This window comes from Fundulus heteroclitus, unplaced genomic scaffold (assembly GCF_011125445.2).
Source record: "Fundulus heteroclitus isolate FHET01 unplaced genomic scaffold, MU-UCD_Fhet_4.1 scaffold_94, whole genome shotgun sequence".
Taxonomy (NCBI): domain Eukaryota; kingdom Metazoa; phylum Chordata; class Actinopteri; order Cyprinodontiformes; family Fundulidae; genus Fundulus; species Fundulus heteroclitus.
Window position 1 is genome coordinate 150,083 of NW_023397406.1, and position 20,270 is coordinate 170,352.

General features: G+C 39.2%; 1 protein-coding gene across 1 annotated transcript; it reads left to right on the forward strand.

Annotated features, from left to right (window-relative positions):
* The first annotated feature begins 8,008 nt into the window (after positions 1–8,008).
* Positions 8,009–19,259, forward strand: LOC105934207 (E3 ubiquitin-protein ligase MARCHF2). The gene is made up of 5 exons (XM_012874088.3): positions 8,009–8,314; positions 13,752–14,054; positions 14,148–14,343; positions 14,563–14,772; positions 17,894–19,259. The coding sequence occupies exons 2-5, from the start codon at positions 13,870–13,872 to the stop codon at positions 18,047–18,049; spliced, it is 747 nt and encodes a 248-aa protein (XP_012729542.1). The 5' UTR covers positions 8,009–8,314; positions 13,752–13,869; the 3' UTR covers positions 18,050–19,259.
* Positions 19,260–20,270: the final 1,011 nt, after the last annotated feature.

Here is a 20,270-nt window from a genome sequence, read left to right on the forward strand (position 1 = left end):
TAGCCAAAATACTGCTAAAAACTCAAATATATTTTACTTGGATTTTAAGGGACAAGCCAAGGCAAACAGCGAAAAAAAAGCATGCATGGTTTTCTAAATATATTACAAACAAATATTTGAAATGTGTACATTTCTATTCAGCCCCCTTAACACTGCAATAAAACCTTTCTGGGGACAAAAAAAAAATACTTTTTGAGGCCTTTCAAATTTTCAACCTGGAGCATTTGTCTGCAACCATATGTAACAACATGTGCATAGGGGTATTATTATCTTTACATAACACTAAACACATAAAAGAGATTTTCCCTCTACACTACAGTAGTTCTCTTTTTAGTGTTTATTGATACCTTCAACCACTGTCCAAACGTCTTTCTAAAAAAATGTCATACTGTAAGACAAAAAGTTAGATTTTTTAAATTCTTGGTGTAATGAAATAACACAATAAGTCTGTTAGCATAGTTGGTTAAATGGATTTGGTTTATCTGGTTACTCTAGAGACCACATGCAGATTTAATTTGTCTGTAACTTGTCAGCTTAACCTTCTTCTTATCATATGGTTGACCTAAGTGAACCTTGGCATTATGATGTTAACGATATTTGTATTGTGCACCAAGGTTTCACATTGTCTATATGTATGTGTTCTTTGTTTTTTTGTTTTTTCAAATATGTTATTTTTATTTATTTTTTATCATGCTGCTACAGCAAAGAACCACTGTTTTTTCATTGTTCTTGTTACATACAATAAAAATATTCAATTCTATTCAGAATTTCTGTGTTTAAGCGCACATTGATTTCTTTCAGGTGGGATGGATTTGCCTTATTTACTCAAAAACCCACATTTAAAAGAGCTTTTCAGACCAACTTTATATTTCATTACAAGAGCTGATGGAAGCCAAACACACTTTTACTTGTATTCAAGGCAATGTTTGGAAAAACTGTGTAAAGATACATAACCTGGAAATGTCGGGCAGTGTTGGGCCTATTTAGAGAGGCAAATGCATAATCCTGACCTGAAAAGGAAGCTGAAAATCGTAACCTCCATTAACTATAAGATGAATCTACACAGTTTGGAATCTACACAGTTTGGAATCTACACAGTTTGGAATCAGGGCTTTAAAACTGCAAATGATAAGATGTGGGAGTGTTCGATGAAATCATGTCACTATCTAAATGTAAAACTCTGTAACAGTCGACGTTTGCTAGAAGTCCAGCACGAAATGCTCAGAGATCTCCAAAGTGTGGGAAAAAAAGTGATTCCTCTGCAATAAAACCATACAAGTGGCAAATATTTCAAATGAGAAGTTTCAGACAATTCAGGGGAAGACCAAAGGGATCGAAACAAAAGGTGCAAAGTACACGTGTCTGGAAAGGGAGATTCCACGTTTATGATCTGCACTGAAAATGTGTAATGAACCTTAGAGCAAGTAGTAACTAGTTTTTCTGTAATCATATAGAAACACATCAGAAATTTGGATCTGCACTTGCATAGAACATTTCTTTAGTTTACCACAGTTGGTAGTAGAGATGTTTGGTGTTGTACTATGCATCTTTTTTGAGAGCAACACCTGATGCCAGCAGTAAAACATGGAGGTGGAAATATCATCTGGGCATGCTTTGCTGCCTCAGGCACTGGGTGGCAGCCCTACTTAATCATGTGAGGGTTTTGAACTAAAAAAATGCATAAAATAGTTATTGCTCAGATCACAGCAAAAATATTTAGAAAGCAAATTCGATTGGTGCGCTATGTTTAAAACATAAACCTTAAAGTTGCTTGACTCCTGATAGAGGTTGCACTTTAGATTCTGGAGATAAGTGCATTGAGATTTTCCACAAAAGAGTTTTGCATATATTGGCATTTTTTGGGAAGACAAAAAAGTAAAATGAGACTCATATCTCTAATCACTGAGCGCCATCTTTGTTGGCACGGACTGTTTGAAAAGGGATGAAATAAGTCATTACTCATATCACAAAAGCAAACTGTTTTATATAACTTTTCACATGACTGTAGTCAAGTTGAAGTCATGTGCATGGCTCCACTGTTCCTATTTGTTTCATCAATGCCAATAATTTGATATACTCCATCAGCAAAGTCCCGTGACACAAAAGTCAGAAGAAAGGATGAACGAGGAAGAAGTGAAGTCACAGGGGTTGGTGGTCCTCTCATCAGTGAGTGCTGTTAAAGTTCAAGAGAAGAAGTTGAAGAGAATGGCCACAAATCAACCTTTTAAAAGAAAAAAATACATATAAACAACATTTCCTTTGATATCTCATCAAAAAAGATCTTTCCTTGAACAAGTGCCTCATAAGTGTGCAAAATCACATGAACATTAAGAAATACAATTGTATGTTTCTGATATGTTTAAAAAAATAATGATGTTTTAAAATTTTATAGTGTCTCAACAGGAGCTATCAGATGTATTTTCAGTCACTGATTTCTAAGCCAGTGACATGACTTAAAGAAAATAAACAGTGACATGAATAAAACATCTCCATGAAAGGTACAAAGTGTTCGACACTGCATTTTATAAATATATATTGTGCACATTTTGACCTTTTTTTAATTGCAAAAACTATCACTTTTGTTTGTCTTCCCTTGTCCCCATAAGGGAACAGTCCAGTCTTTAAAATCAATAAATCCAGTTTGCGGTCAAAGTCCAAAACTTTATAAACACTCTGATGGACAAATAAACCAAAAGCTGGCTTATTCTATCAATTCAGAATAAAAAAAATCTAAATAATAGTGTATGCAGTTGACATATTAATATAAAATATTGTCATGGCAAATCAATATAACTTTGAATATGGTCAATCTTGACCTTATAAAACAACCATATTTATCACAATGACAACAATTGTCTCCCTTTAACAGTCACTTAATAAGTCAACAAAGGGGCCGAATAAGTTATTTAGATAAATATATCTGTGAGTATATCTTTCTGTCATGAGATCAACAGCCCAAATAAGTGTAAGAGCCCATCAGATAATGAGTGAAACTCAATTACTACCTCACGAGAAGGAAGCTTAAAAGATCACAAGATGGAGGTGCAGCACCTGAATTAAACTGTTATTGAAAGCCAAACGCTGTGAATAAGTTACGCAATCCATTTGTCTTTGCCTTTTACTCGCTCCCCATTTCTCCCTCCAAAATAAATGTATACAGCTGATTTGTTCTGCTTTAGCTTTTTTGGACACATGTGCCCTCTTAATTTACAAGCTAAAACTGATTCCTGCCAGACCTGTCCCAGATATTTCGCTTTTAATGGACCCTTTTTGACAAAGTGTTGTCAAAAACACATGTCCCGAGCTAAAGAAATTCAAGAACAGAAATGAGGAAAAATGTTATGAACATATTTTAGTTTGTAAACAGATATTATATTATTATATTTGCCTTTTGGGAAAACATTTTGCCAACCGATGAGACGAAAGACACGTCTCTCAGTAAATCTGTCGTGAAAGTGATGCAGCATTTAAGAAAGAGAGCATCATAGCAAAGATCAAATCTGGTGGTGGTAGTGTGATAGTCTGGTACTACTTTGTGAAGGTCAAGTTGCTGAAGACCTGCCAAAGAATGAAGTTCTCACACAGTCAGGTAAAAAACAATTATTGCCAATTGGGAAGTGGTGGTCTTGTGGTTTTAAAGCGGGACACTTGTATCCATTGAAGGCTCCAAGTTCCCCAGTTTGAAACCCACCGTCACTCTGGGTTTGTGAGCAAGACCCTTCTCCCCAGAAATGATCCCTGGATGCTGCACCATACAGCCCACTGCTCCATAGGGGAGAGGTTAAATACAGAGGACACATTTCATTGGACTGTACACAAGTTGCAAATACTTGATAATAAATACGATGATAATGATTTCTACAAATACTTGATGGCAGTTGATGCTGCCAACATTATATATATATATATATATATATATATATATATATATATATATATATATATATATATATATAAATTCCTGCATAGTCCCACAACCCATCAGTCTGGGTTTCAAACTGGCGACCTTTGCAGATACTCCAAAACACAAATGCCTGGCTCCCTAATCACTAGGACACCACTCCCACGTACTACATACAGGGGCCGATTATTTTTTTACTTTTAGGGCCATGTGGGGTTCAAATGAAGTACAAAACTGAGTTTTTTATTCACTCAGGCTATCTTTGACGCTAAAATGTCTTTGATGATCAGAAACGTTTAAGTTTGTGGGGGAAAAAGGAAAAAAACTGAAAAAATTAGCAAGGGGACAGATACTTTTTTACAGCACAGTTCAATACTAACAAACTAACTCATAATATGGTAAATGGTAAATGGCTTGTACTTTTATAACGCTTTATCAAGTCTGACGACCCCAAAACGCTTTGCACTACTGTCAGCCTTTCACCCATTGCACACATTCACACCCTGATGGTGGTGAGCTATGTTTATAGCCACAGCTGCAGACTGATAGATACCTTAAGTTTACACATAAAACTGTAGACTGGGAATATGAATTTGAACAGTGCAGCTGTTTCATGACAACGTAATCTAATGCCTGCTGGGTTTTTTTTTTTTTCAAAGTTAGAGTTTTTTTGTTTTGTGGCATCAGAAATTCATAGGGAATTCAACAACCAAAAAAATCACATATCATTTGACATTTTCTTTAATAGGCTTCACATGTAACTGTTATTAAATATTGTCTTCCTACAAGTTCAAATCCTGGTTAACCCATACAATATCCTGCCTGTGCTGTGTTAATGATTTGCCAGTGCATTTCTCTGGTGGTCCCAGTTAAAGTCCACTAACAAATGTCCCATGATATCCCATGCATGTGGAGATGCAGCGTCTCATGATTTGCGTTGGACTTTGACTCAATAGATAGGTGAGCTCTAACTAGTGAGAGAGGCATGCCCTGAGGGGCGTTTGCATTTCCCACAACACCAGTTCTTTCCTCTTGATGTGCAGGGATCAAACTCACCTCAAGCAAACTCCTTTTATATCCGTGTTTGGGTGCAAAGGAGCCAAAATGGAAGTAGTTGTGGAGAAAGGATACAGCAAAGTGACATGGTAAAAATAGATACTGTTATGTAAAACCCAAGCCTTTTTTAAGATGGCTTCTCAAAAACCACTTGCCCAAAATGAACTGATTATATCTCAGTAACTGCAAGCTTTATTTGCCTTATTCTTGTACAGAGTTTCTACGAAGTCTTGATGAAACATAGAAGTCTCAAAATTAACTACCTCAAATTTGGACATTTAGAAGTCTTACATGTAGGAGTCTTACACTTAATTTGCTCCTGCACTGTGAAAAAGCACTTACCTCCAGATATATTTCCATTATTTTTGCTTTTTGTCACAGTTAATTGTTTTATTGGTAAACATCAGCCAAAGATAACCTGAGTTGATGCACATTGCAAATGATGATTTCATTTACCTGGGGTAAAAGTTGTTCAAATTCACCTGACACAATATGAAAACAGAATTGCCCCATATATCTAAAAATTGGTTTTGCCAATCTTGGTGGCTGTATCTGCCATGGAACTTTTCCAAAGGGAAATTTAAAGCTGTTGTAACTCATGTTATGGAGTTTCTTCACAGAGTTGTAGATGCTGATGACAGCAGGCAGGAAGGATCTCCTGAACTGGTCTGTCTTACAGTGGATCTGAAGTCTCTGACTGAAAACACTGATGCTTAGATGCTTAGGACTGTCTATAATGATAATGATATGATGATAATGATAAAAATAATCCATCAGTTATGGCAGGTTGTCCAGGTCCTGCAGAGGCAAAGCGAACCCCAGAACATTACACTACTACTACCATCTATGATTACTGGTAAGGGTTAATGTACTGGAATAGTGCTAATTTTCCCATAGATGTAACAGGACGTGCACCTTTAAACAACTCACTTTTTCTCTTTTGACTGGGCAGTCCACACAATATTTTCCAAAAAGTTTAAGGTTAAAGTTATGCCAAAATGTTTTTTTGGCATATGTGAGAGGGACCTTTGTGTTCTTTTTGGACAGCAGTGGTTTTAACAGTGCAATCAGTCTCTTTTGATTCTGACTGTGAGCCCTAAGCCTCTTGCAGATCATTGTTCCAGAATAAACCATGAATCACCAGTGACAGATCACTATTACATTATGCAAGTTGATCCATCGAGGTCACGGTCTGTACGCAGCATGCTCTGTGATTAGGGTTCCAGTGGAACACAGCATTCACACTTGAGCAATGCATAAATCCTACGGGGCATCGTCCCAAAAGAGTGGAGTTCAGTCGGTATCCTAATGCAGAATGTGCACATCTGTTGAGTGCTTTAAAACAAGCAGAGTTGTTGTACCCCATCCTCAACATATCAATTTTTACATCAAATTCTGCTCAGCAGCATATTTCTCAGATCACGCAGACTCTGGAAAGTCTTGGGGTGTGTTTGCTCTCACTGCACACTGCAGGCTCCCGCTCCTTTTGTAGCTGTCTCCCTTTTGTATTACATTAGTGTGTCACACTTCTTCCATAATCCCATTTGACCCATTACAGTTCTTAGTGGTTGGGGGTTTGTAACCTCCTCCAAAGGTGGATCGAGGACATAATAACTGATGGGATGACTTGACTCACAATCACACTTATAAAGCAGACTTATTGAGAAATTAAATATGGAGATAAAGGAAAATATGAGTAACATAACATAACATCAAACTGTAAAAAACAAAAAAAACAAACAAAACATGAACTTGTGTAAAAAACTGCAGTAGATTTTCTAATCGTGCAATAATAGCAGAAGCGGCAATTATACACCAACTGGTATAACAACAATCAAGCCACACTGGTCTAAAAACGGTTACTTTCTAGATGGGGTCCCTGTTAAAATGTCACAGTTTTCCACAAAGTTTTTATGACACCCAAAAGAATCATGTCACCAACATCATTCATCTAAGCAAAGATAATAATAATAATTATCATTATTATTGAAATAAACAATTTAAAATCACATTTCTGCTTTATTGTTATTCCTAAACATTTACCTGTTGAGACAACAGAAGAAAGGGGGAAAAAAGTACTAAAAAAAAAGTGAAGGCAAAAGGACTGGTTCGCCTGCAGATTTTGTTGTAGTTGTTGGTTTTGCCTTTTTAATACTTGAATGTTTTAGAACATCAAATTAATGTTAGATCAGAGAGAGAGAGAGAGAGAGAGAGAGAGAGAGAGAGAGAGAGAGAGAGAGAGAGAGAGAGAGAGAGAGAGAGAGAGAGATAACTGAATACAAGAGAATTAGATCAATTGTCTGATGGGGATTCATCTACTAAAGGAAAAAAGCTAGCCTGCCCAACCCATGTGAAAAAGTAGCTGGAATGCTCACTCCTAATTAATGACGGTCCATATCCACTTACCATGCACAGGCCTGAATCCTAACGGACCTCCTGAATTAGGAAACCTCTTAAACAGAAGCTGTCTGGCAACATAAAATACAAATAGGCTAAAATTGCTTGTTCAGACAGAATCAGAATCAGACATACAATTCCTCGTCATTCCTTAGATAGGAAGACATTTATGAACACACGAGAAACACTAATTGACATCTATCATTTTGGAAAGGGTTTGCGACACCAACAAACTAAAGTGGGAATTATAATTCACGAACGAAGACTAGCGTATGCTTCTATTGACACAAATAACTTGACTGATTGCTTCCACCTAGCGGTTTTGCGATGAAAGAACTTTCTGAACGAGTTGAATGCTTTCAAAACTGTGGCTGTACATGGGCAATTCAGGTATGTTGCGGCTCATAAACATTACAACCGGCGGTCATTTCAAATACGTCGGGAGTATCTTTTACTGTTGGTCTGTTGTGGTTGAAGGTACCGCGATGTAATGAAAGTAAAAATAAAATATAGTTTTACATTAAAGCTTCTTAGTTTTCTGCAGCATTTTCACCAAGTTTTGACAACGTTCTTTTTTTTTTAGCTCCTTTGATGCCTGATCGACGGATTCACTGCTACCATCATTCCGACATCCCAGATGATCTTGAAGGCAGCACGGGGGTCACATGACCAGCGCACAGCTGAGGGATGCCGAGGCTTGCCTGTTGCTAACCAGCTAGCACCGTTAGCTGTGTCTAACGTTTCTGGCAGAAACGGGTGGATTTTATTCCGCGTTTCCTGACCTAATCCAACCGAGTTACCCAAACTATCCGCCATGGGGAGGATACATCGCCTATGGTCGTCGTCTGTATGCCCTCGTATTGTCAGCTTTCGCTCAGGCTTCAGTGTCATAAATCGTAGCTAGGGCTGTCCAGTTAGCTCAAGGCCAAGGCCGAGCGAAAAAAAAAGGCAGGCCGTCGGGTGAGTACATTTACAATTATGTCACATTTTCCACCTTAGTAAAATAAATGTTTTGATGGGAACAGGATGTATTTGCTGCATTGGTACCAACTATCCAAACACGGCATTACTATTGCCGTTTTAAAATAGATACCCTTATCCGTTATTACACACCAAAGCTACAGTCGGCTGAGGATAATTAACGCTGGGTGTGTTATTTATAACAGCCAATCATGTTTTTAAAGCCTCAAAATCTAGATGCGGCTCCCTGTGCTTTATTTTTCTTGACTTTTGATGCGGTGATAAAGTTAAAGGATATTTGTTTGTTTTTGTTTTTTTTAACAACATTGAATCCATTTAGTGAGACATATTTTAGTTTTGCGTTATTTACAGCCAGTCAGATAGGCGTTCGTGTCCTGAAGCTGGTTACGGATTTGGGGCTGTTCTGGCAAACCTGCGGTTTTAGTTTGTCTCTGACACGACCACCCAAAAGCCCACCCCCAGCTGTGCTCAGGGTCTACCAGGAAAACAAACACTCTCACTGCGCTGTCAAGCAGTAGTAGTTTTTGATTGCCCCCCTGGATCCTTGGACAGTTCGTTCATGTGTTTTCTCTGTTGCCTTTTTCTGTGTCATTGACTGATTCAAAAATATTCTGATTCAAAATATTTATTTTCTTTATTACATACACAAGGATTTCCATTTGTTCATTTTTAAATAACTAATGACCTTCCACTAAAAATGACCAAAATGCCAGTTGGAGCCTATTTTAGTTGCTCAAATTGCCATTTAGGTTTCAAGAATTCAAGAAGATTTATGAGCAATTGATTTTTCTGTGGAGGATTGAGGTGAATACTATTATTCATTAAAAAATATTATGTTGATACACAATTATTCAAGGAAAACACATTTTTTGCACGTGTCCCCCAGGAACACAGGTAAAACACAAAATGAAGGGACCGATAGTATTGTGCCGGGGACATTAGGGATTTGCTGCTGTACATCAGTATGACATGTTTGTTTGTCAACTGGAGCTTTTTTTTTCGTATTCTTTTAAGACCTCAAATGATTAACTGAATCATGTTTTTTTGTGGTCAGTGCATAGCTGTTTAAAGAAAAGTACTGCTGAAAAATGCTCTTTAAGTCACCAAAATAATGACACAAATTTGACGTTTCTGTAACATTATGTGTGCATTATCTACGTCTTCATCGTTGACTGTATCCTGCATTTCCGCTATTGAAAATCTGTGTCCTATTCTTTAAGTCTGTACCAGTAAGCTATACAGCTTAAATGAAAAGAGTGGCCTAATATTAAGCCAAGACTATGCCAGGAAAATATGTTGATGACTACAAACCTCTGATTTCTCTGCAAACGTCTAAGGGACATTTCACCAAATTCTAATGATGTATGTAACTAAAACCAGTGCAGGTAAAGCCGGGAGTTATTCGTATCCCTGGTAGATTCAGATTCAAAGAAATCTTATAATTTTACCAACAGGCTTTTTGTAACTGGACGTATTCTCAGTTGGTTTTCAGAAGTGCACAAATGTGCACTTCTGAAAACCTTCATGTGCCATTTTACAAAAAAATGAAAAGCATGTTTACATAAAAACATTTTCAATCAAAACTTATTTTGCTTTTATATTATTTCATTGTCTTTTTTTAGAGATGCCTGTTTCATATATACTATCAGAAACAAATGTCTTAGTTAAATGAAAATATTTTAAAACTTAAATCTGTCAGGGGTATGAATAATTTTTTAAATTATTACCGGCAGCGCTCCAACTGCAGGTTGCTCAAGTGCAAGCTGCCAGAATTGACAAAGACTTCTGGATAGATGTCGAAACGTTTTGAGAAAAACTGAGCGAACCTCCGGTTGCTTCCTATTTCAGCCTGTTTGTGGTTGCCCTGACTCGGATAACTAATGAACTTTTATTCTAGATCTTGTGTAGATTTGAGAAAATTCGCATGAAATTCAAACATAATCACCAGATTCTTGCTTTTAATTTTATTAAAGTTGTGAAATAAAATAAAAAGATTTTCTTGTAATATTCAAGGGCTAAAATGAATGACATTGGGCAGATAAAGGAATCACAGCGATGTGTAAAAAGGTAGAAAGGGGTGAGTTGCAGAGTGTTAATAACTTAAAGACAAAATTTGGATGAGACGGTCAAGATCCATGTCAATATTCACTATTCAGAAATTATGAGAAAGACAAATCAAGCACAAGTAAAATTGAGATATTTTGGAAGGTGTATGAGGGGAAAAAATTGAGAGTTATCTCCAGACTGTATCTGGAGCTGATGGTGAGGAGAAAAATTTATAAATAAATAAAAATCCGGTGGTCGGATTTTTCATAAGTCCAAAGCTTCGGCAGAGGATGGTGTCTAACCCACAGCCCTGCTGGGGGCTTTATGGCCAAATGGATGTGGATAACACACATATTCTGGTCCTAGCAAAAGATAACAGAAAACTGAAATAAAATGTGTCTTATTGTGAGAAATATAATATGGTATGAAATACCCAGAACATATAAAACCCTGTTTGGGGTGCATCACACATGACATACCACGAACAGAAGGCAAATACCTGCTAAAGATATTACTAACAGCAAGCAAGAAGGCCATCACAAGATTATGGCACAAAGAGAAACCACTGACCGTGGAGCAGAGGTGGTGCATTGTGGAGATTTCTTTGATGAAAACACTCATAAACTGAGATTGCAAGAAGGCCAATTTGTTGAAAAATGGTTTGGTTATAGAAACAAGGAAGAGGCAGACAATGCACAAACAGGACATATTTTAGTCTTGATCATCACTAAGGATCTAAACATTTCCAAAGTCAATGTAACTGATGTTGCACTATCTGATCATTTTTTTGTTACCTTTTGAAAGCATCATTTCCAGTGACTCATTTAGCCAAAGGGACTAAATAAGTAAGAAAACGCACCTTTAAGGACAATGCCACAGAAACTTTTTTTCAACCTTACTCTGCTACTTCAACCTTGGGCTGCAACTCAGTAGATGAGCTAGTAGATAACTTTCAGTCTAAAGTCTCAGACATCATTGACTGCATTGCTCCAGTTAAAGTGAAGGTTGTTTCTGGGAAGAAAAAATCTCGTTGGAGATCTAAAGCAGTTAGAAATGAAAAAAGGGAATGCTGGAAAGCTGAACGCAGGTGGACAGAGACTAGACTCCAGGTTCACATCTATAAAGAGAGACTTTACAGATATAACTTACAATTGAAAAATGCAAGAGAATCTTTCTTCTCAGAGATCATCAAAAAAACATTAATAATGCTCATGTCTTATTTGCCACAGTCGACAGGTTAACAAATCCTTCTGTGTCCGTGGCTTCTGAACACCACTCTACCAGGGCCTGCAATGAATTTGCTAACTTCTTTACTGAGAAAATCCTAAAGATTAGAGGATCAGTTCGTACATCCACACCAACTCCAGAACCAAAGCTGTATCCAACTAGAACTTATCTTGACAAAATGTCCCAATTCAGCCAAATAAACTACAAAGGCTTAGAGAAACTTTCTTTAAGAAAGTTTTGCCTGTCATAGCGTCTGATTTGACTCAGATAATAAACACGTCCCTCCTGTCAGGCGTTTTCCCCAGTCTCTAAAAACAGCAATTATCAAACCACTGTTGAAAAAGAACAATTTTGACAAACTACTTCTCCAGAACTACAGGCCCATCTCAAACCTCCCTTTTATCATTAAGATTATTGAAAAAGCTGTATTTCAACAATTAAACACCTTCTTAACAACGACCAGCCGATTTGACGTATTCCAGTCAGGTTTCCGCGCTCACCACAGTACAGAGACCGCCCTTATCAAGGTTTTTAATGACATCCATATAAATACAGACTGTGGAAGAACCACCGTGTTGGTTCTATTGGACCTCAGTGCAGCATTTGATACTGTCGATCACTCCATTCTGTTAGAACACCTGGAGAACTGGGTCTGCCTCTCTGGTACAGCTCTCCACTGGTTTAAATCCTACTTAAAGGACAGGGAATTTTTTGTGTCAGTAGGTAACTTTACATCAGAGACAACAAAAATCACATGTGGGGTTTCCTAAGGGTCCATCCTGGGTCCCCTCCTATTCAATATCTACATGCTCCCTCTAGCTCAGATAATAAAAAATAACAACATCAGCTACCATAACTATGCAGACGACACACAGCTTTACATCACCATGTCACCAGGTGACTATGGACCAGTTCAGGCACTCAGTAAATGCCTAGAAGAAATCAATGCATGGATGTACCAATGTTTTCTGCAGTTGAATAAAAACAAAACAGAAGTAATAATATTTGGACCAATAGAGGAGAGATCAAAAGTTAGCTCAGAGCTTCAGCTGCTTCAGCTAAAAACCACTGATCAGGCCCGAAATCTGGGTGTAGTGATGGACTCAGACCTGAACCTTCAAAAGCATCTAAAGACAGTTACAAGGTCGGCTTTCTATCACCTGAAGAACATATCCAGGGTTAAAGGACTAATGTCTCAGAAGGATCTGGAAAAACTAATCCATGCGTTTATATTTAGTAGAATTGATTACTGCAACGGTGTTTTTACAGGTCTGCCTAAAAAGTGGATCAGACAGCTGCAGCTGATCCAGAACGCTGCTGCCCGCGTCCTCACTAAGACTAAGAAAGTAGAGCACATCACCCCAGTTCTAAAGTCCTTACACTGGCTCCCTGTATCTCAGAGAATAGACTTTAAAATACTTCTGTTAGTCTATAAATCCCTAAATGGGTTAGCACCTAAATACATCACAGACTTGTTATCAGTGTATCAACCCTCCAGACCACTCAGGTCTTCTGGCTCCAGCCTTCTCTGCATACCTAGAACCAGAACCAAACACAGGAGACGCAGCATTTAGTTCCTATGCTCCACTTATCTGGAACAAACTTCCAGAAAACTATAAAAGTGCTGAAAGCCTGAGTTCCTTTAAATCAAGATTAAAAACACATTTGTTTAGGATTGCCTTTGACTGTTCTAGTTAAACTGTTTTACTGAAACATCATTAGTTCAACTTTGTATTCCAACTGTTTTTAATATTTGCTTTTAGATTCCATTTTCCCATGTTTTATTTTGTTTCAATTTTCTACATTTTATTCCAACTTGCTTTTATTCCGTTTTTATTTTCCTGTTTTAATCATGTAAAGCACTTTGTGTTGTCCTTATACTGAAATGTGCTATACTAATAAATTTGCCTTGCCTTACAAACCACAATCGGACAACATGGACATTAGAAATTATTATTTGTATAATGACGTAATGATGTTGTTACTTCTCTGCTCTAATTGTTCAACAAAAAGTAAAGAAAAAAAAGAATGACATTGTTATTGATGAGTTTCTATAAACAACTGACCAGGAGGAGCATCTCATCAGTAGTGATTCTAATAATCACTTTTTATGTTGCTAATATTCTGGGACTTTGCCCTGTAGGTGGAGCAGAGACGACTGGGCCCTCGACTCTTGTAGATCCAGTTTGGGATCAGTTCTTGATTTGAAGCCACCGCTCGCCTCTGCCAGTATCTTCATCACTGTCAACCCCAGATGAACCATGTCTTCGTCAGGGTGCTGCCAGCTCCCCGGCTCCCTTTGCGATTATTCTGGGAACACTGAGACTGATGCCTCCAAGGATTCAGAAGAGTCTGATTCTACTACACAGGCCCAGTATGTTGCCAAGGTTACGGCTAAAGATGGCCGCCCACTCTCCACTGTCGTCAAAGCTGTGAGCTTGCAGAGGTAAGAATAAAGCTTACATGTGGCTCCAGAGTATATCCTGTAATTAAGTAAAAGATGGCTCTTTCTGCCCGTTCTCTCCCCCGATGCTGTCAGCGATGTGGGGATGTGTCGGATTTGCCACGAGGGAGCTGGAGGGGAGACTCTGCTCTCGCCCTGCGACTGCACCGGTACGCTGGGAAAAGTGCACAAGAGCTGCCTGGAAAAGTGGCTGTCATCCTCCAACACCAGCTACTGTGAGCTTTGTCACACAGAGTTCACCATTGAACGGAGACCGCAACCACTGACACAGGTAAGAGGGGCTTTACTGCAGCGGTGGAGGTGTTTGCTAGCCAAGAAAGTGGTCTCATTTGTAATTTGGCATTGTAGTAATTAGTTGCCTTAACACTGAGATGGTTTGCTCATACTGTTGTGTATGGGAAAGAAATAGTCAACAAAACGATTAGTCTGTTCGTACTTATCTCCAGCTAGTTTTGAATTACACCAATAAGCTCTTCGTTGTGCTGTTCAGTGGCTGAAGGACCCCGGCCCTCGCAGTGAGAAGCGCACATTGCTGTGTGACATGGCCTGCTTCCTCCTCATCACGCCTCTGGCAGCTATCTCCGGGTGGCTGTGTCTCAGGGGAGCCCAGGACCATCTGCAGCTGAAAAGCAGACTCGAGGCCGTTGGGCTCATTGCCCTCACCATCGCCCTCTTCACCATCTACATCCTCTGGACGCTGGTAATTAGCTTTATGAAACCAATCTTCCGAGTGGCCGCGTAAAACAGACTGCTCTGTTTTTGGCCGACCACAATGCCTTGCAAAAGCATTGAAAACCCTTCCACCCTTCAAACTTTGTTGTTTTTTATTTATTGGGATTTTATGTGATGGAGAAACACAAAGTAACTCAATTGTGAGGTAGCTGGTAACAGATTTGAAAAGAGGGGTGTACATTTGTATTCAAATCTTTTCGTAGACCCCCCCTTTTTGCTGTAGTTAAAGGCTGATGTTCAGGCGGCACCCCGAAGCACGACTGCAGCCACGCAGGACTCCGTTCACAGCCTGAGAACCAAGCGCTGTCGGGGTTTCCTCACTTTGAAACGGAACAAACGTAAAATATTGTAATGACTTACCCTGCCGTTGAGCTCCCTTCACCCTCATCAGTGGCTCCATGTCATTTCAGCTCCTCTATCACTGTGGAGCTCTCGTGCCAGGGCAAATCTCGCATGTTACTTATTTTTTTGGTTTTAGGGAGCGCGTTGCGCTTCGCATCTCTTTGAGGACTTAGTTCAAGTCGCTTTCTCTGCGTCATCATTAGTAGAACTTACTACGAAAAAAAAGCAGCATTTGAGAATACCGCCTCCGCGTCGTTTAGGTCACTCTGCAGCCAGTCAGCAAACATTGACGACGGTCTGCAGAAGGGGTGCACGGCTACACCACATGGCGAGTGATGCATTAATTGCGTGACACAACAAATCAGTGATGAAATTCGTTGCCAACGCTTTTTAATTGTCGACTTTAATCAATTTTATTGATTCGTTGTTGCAGCCCTAGAGGTGAGTTGCTGTTTCTTTTTTTCTTGGGGTCTCCCACACCTACCTTTCTGAATGGCTCCACGTCACACTCAACAGGCTGCCTGCTCGTTTGTCCTCGGGGAACACCACACACACACGCTAGGATATCAGACATAGAAAATCTAACATGTTGAAAATCCTGACGTCCTTTCAAGCAGACTAAATCACTCTAATCACACCACACACAGTGTATGGGATAATCTTAAGGTGTATCTCCTAAGATTATTTTAAGAGCCACCCCGATAGTCAGGGCATGTCGGAAAGGGAAGATCGTGGCAAAAATCGGGCTAATCATCCTGCCATGTGAACCAGCCTTAAAGTCTTTTGGGGTAATGTCTTTAATTAGGTTTGAACCACAGATGGAAATTTTTGTCCTTCTTTGCCAAATAGCTTAAGCTCAGTCAGAGAGGATGGAAAGCATCTGTGAACAGTAATTTTAAATTGGATTTATTTCTGGACCTTTATTGGGGTTTCCTGTGTGCAGTTACCTTGAGCTACACTCTTCCATGGCAACTGGCTGTATTTTATTGCCAGTGTTGGACTGAACTCTTCTCCCATTCAACTCTAAAGTCTTTTTTTCTTTGCGGATCACCCGGTGTTTAGCTCTATATATCTTCCCATGCACTCTGACTGATATTCCTGTCTTTGCCGTAGAGAACCTTCCCCACAGCATGATGTTTGCCACCACGATGTTTGAGACTGGGGATGGTGTATTCAGAGTCTTGTTCAGTGTTAGGCTTCTACTTCATGCAGTGTTTTACGTATGACAAGATTGTTTAATTCTAATTTTGATGTTGTCTGACCGGAGCCCCTTCCTCCTTGTTTGCTGTAGTTTTCACCTAGCTTCTTGCAAACTTTAAAAGAGGACTTCTTATGATTTTATTTCAACAATGTCTCTCCTCTTGCTTTCTTTCAAAAAGGCCAAAGTTATGTATTGTACAACTAATAGTTGTCCTGTCAACAAATTTTCCTATGTAAGCTTCTTTAAATTGACCAAGGGCCTCTTAGCTGCGTCTCTGATTAACTGTTTCCTTGCATGGCTTATCAGTTTAGGTTGACAGACATATCTTGGCAGGGTTGCAGTTGTGACAGTGCTGCTTAGACGTCTAGTGGACGGTAAGAAACGTCCAAGTCCCTTTTTGGATAACTGCGCTCGTGCGAGACCGTCCTGCCTGTTCTTCTGCTCCTCAGGGGGATCGCGTGGAAAAAATCTCCAAAATACACCCTGGTCTTAATATTTCTTCTGAGGCCTTCCTCTTCTCCTCCATAAACTTGTAAGACAGTTTGCTTCTTGACTCTTTACCATTTTCAGAGTATATACGGTGAGAGGAGCAGAGCTACAGTGAGCGGCTGAAACCGGAGCTAACTGGATACATAAACACTAGAGGAGCGCATGCACAGCAAGAAGAAACTAGCAAGAAACATAGACTCACATGGGCTGAGCACGTCACAACAATTGGCATGTGGGACAACCAATAGATAAGATGATCCTCCCCAGAGCTCGAAGCTGAAAGTAGATCGTCGACTATACCTTTAAGATATTTTCAAACCTAATCGTGCTTTATTATTCTCTACATCTTTATCCCTGACTGAGGTGGTGTGTTCCTTGGTCTCCACCATGCTGTTTATCTGCTGTTTTCTAACCTCAAAGACCTCCAGAGAACAGCTGTATTTGTACTGAACTTAGATTACACTCTGGTTGACCTGCATTACTATTTAGCTGACTTAGGAAGGCGCCTGGTTGTGCTGGATTTTATTTAGGGTTATCAGAGTAAAGGGGTCTAAATTTGAATAAGCACAACCCATTAAATTTTAATTAGTAAAAGAAATCCTAATTAATTGCAACTTCATGTTGGTCTTTCACATAAAACTCCTTTGAAGTTTGTTTTGCAGTAGAAATCGTTCTTCAGTTCTGTTTTAGGCAGCTCTAAACCATGATAAGGCGACGATAGAGGAACTTTATGTGCAGTCATTTGACTGAAGGCCGACGAGAATCTACACGCCTGAACAGAAACACATTGTTTACTGAGATCATAAGCCAAATTTCCTCTTCACGTTATCTGGGTGTTATTTAAAAAAAAAAAAAGCCTCCATCATGAATCTATGAAAGCAGTAGAAGGCATAATTATCATGTCACTTTGAAAATAGAGCATTACTCTTTATCAGTGTGTTAATGCTTCTGTGCTACATTCTCAAATATCTTTGTGTCGGTTTTATTGACACTTCTTCTCCTCTTCTTCCATTGTTTGTCGCGCCCGACCCCCTTCTTCTTTTTCACCCAACCTCAGGTGTCATTTCGGTATCACTGTCAGTTGTACTCGGAGTGGAGGAGGACCAATCAGAAAGTTCGCCTGCTCATGCCCGACATGAAGGGGGCGCACACCACCCAGCGTTCGGTGCCGACCAAGTCGACCAAGAAAATGACTGACGAGACCATTGTATGAGTGCAGAGCGTTGATGGGGAGGGAATCATGCAAATCAAGCTCACAAAAGCACTCTAAAAACAAGATTAATCATAGTAATACTGAACTTTTGCACTTCATATGGACGATCCTGAAGGGAAAGAGGTGCTTTCTCCTCATGATTTCTTTAAGCGCTTGATTTAAAAAAAATAAAAGAAAAAAAGAACTACAACGTTATTGGCTGGCCACAAAAGTGGATTTGGAAAGAACTCATTTCAGAGTCACATAAGATAAAAACTGTGTTTTCACTAGTGCTGGGATGTGAATGAACTGACACACAGAGAATGAACTAACCAGCCTGACTTTTTATGTCAGTGGCAGAAACTTATAAAATACTAAGACACAAGCTAATGTAGCAGGATATAACTGATTCAGCATGCTACTACAATATAATAAGAGACATATTCACTACCTATAATTCCCCTGTAATGCCCCCTGCACAATGTATTTAGCTGGTTTTGAACCGTGGACGAACAGTAGTTCTGCCATAGGGTAGGAATCTGAGAAAAGATTGACAAAGTCTTGCTGTGAATACTCTTTTTTTTTTGTTTGTTTGTTTGTTTATTTGATGAGTAGAGGACGACTGTCGCCTCTACCACTATCCCTGTCTATAATCTGAAGCTTTTCATTTTCCAGGTAAAGCTTTTAGTGCTTTCTCTAGAGGGAATATTTAATTACGCTCCTCTCTTGTCAGTAAAGGGAGGCAGATTGCATCAGACACACTTGTCAAGAGGGGACACTGTGAATTGTGGTATGTGAAATAATACTAACTACCAATGAGGAAAGTATTGAGGGCATGAAAAAGTGTTTACATTTTAATTGGCTGATGTCTCATCTGTCGTCATAAAAGTGCATTAGGAACTCGCCTCACTCCACGTGTAAATGTATCACTCATGAACTGAGCTGCCCAGCAATGATATGTGGCAGTGTCTTTAAAAACAAATAAAAGGAGACCGCAACAGATGCAGCTTTAAAAATAAGAGCAACCGTGTTCAGATGGGTGACTGAAGGCCCTGGGAGACAAATGGAGACACATCGTTCGAGAAGAGGCTGGTGTTTCAGCAAAAGAGAAATGTGCTTTGAGATGTCAATCAATGTGTACTAAAAGTATTTTGTGTTACTGTAGTCTTCCTGCTTCATCCCCCCCTGGAAAGTTGGGTTATTGTGCAATAAAACATGAAGGACTCCTGGGCATTGTGTGAACTGGGATTTGCTTGCTCATTTTAGGAGCGTAAGCTATACAGGATGCAGACAGTTGTGATGAAACTCCTGGTAAAGATGTGCTATGAGGTTGAAACAAATAAATCTTGTGCTGCAGCAGCTTTAAAAAAAAATTAATTGGAATTTTAAGCAGATTTTTCAATAGGGTAAAAAAAATCTCATTAAGAAATGATGTTGCCGTAATTTTGGACACACCTAAAGTTCCCGTTTAAAATAAAGGAAACATTTGTTGTTCACAAAGCTTGAGATGACCACGCAGATCCATCTTGCCATCGTGCACATGGTAAAGGAGGGCTCACTAATGGAGAACCACTGCAAAGAGTGATGTCTAAGTGGCCATTGAGTCTTTTAGAAACCTGATTACAAGCCAGATGGCTTTCTAGGATTGAGGCCATAATCTTTCCTACCATCACAAACAAAAACGGTCACAGTTGGCTAAAATGTTTTGGGACTTTGCGTTTTTCAGCAACCAACACTTCAGAAGAGTCTGATGAAAAACAGAAAAAATATGTCAAAACACACCTGGTTCCCCACTCCTAGGTGTGGTGGAAGATCTGTGATGCTTGGCATTATGAGCTATTTGAAGTATTAGTTTAAATAAAAATCTGACTTTACTAATAGCCTGAAAATTGGTCGTCATTTAGACGCATCACGTTAGAAAACGATCTCTACAGCAATGCTTCACCAGACACGTCGTCACAGCACAGAATTTATTCCCCATTGAAAAAACACACCTAGATTAAAGTTTGGACTTAACCGTAGTTGTGCAAAAATGTGTTTTTGCACCAGCAAGGAAAGATCACTTTGAGGGGTGAAACACTTTTCTTTACCAGGCGTGCCAACAAGTTGGTCTGTGTTTACACCTCGTAACCAGTATACAGGTTTGAGGAGGGAATGTTTAGTTTCTCTGATTTACAAGCTTTAGCTAATATTTTCTGCAATGATACTGTACACAGCTGTTGTTCAGAATACAAAACAAATA

What these genes read in the sequence shown, in the direction of transcription:
- LOC105934207 (XM_012874088.3), top strand. Translation starts at nt 13,870, where the DNA reads ATGTCTTCGTCAGGGTGCTGCCAGCTCCCCGGCTCCCTTTGCGATTAT. An exon ending in AAAGCTGTGAGCTTGCAGAG is followed by an intron (nt 14,055 to 14,147) that starts GTAAGAATAAAG and finishes CGATGCTGTCAG; the next exon opens with CGATGTGGGGATGTGTCGGA. An exon ending in GACCGCAACCACTGACACAG is followed by an intron (nt 14,344 to 14,562) that starts GTAAGAGGGGCT and finishes TGTGCTGTTCAG; the next exon opens with TGGCTGAAGGACCCCGGCCC.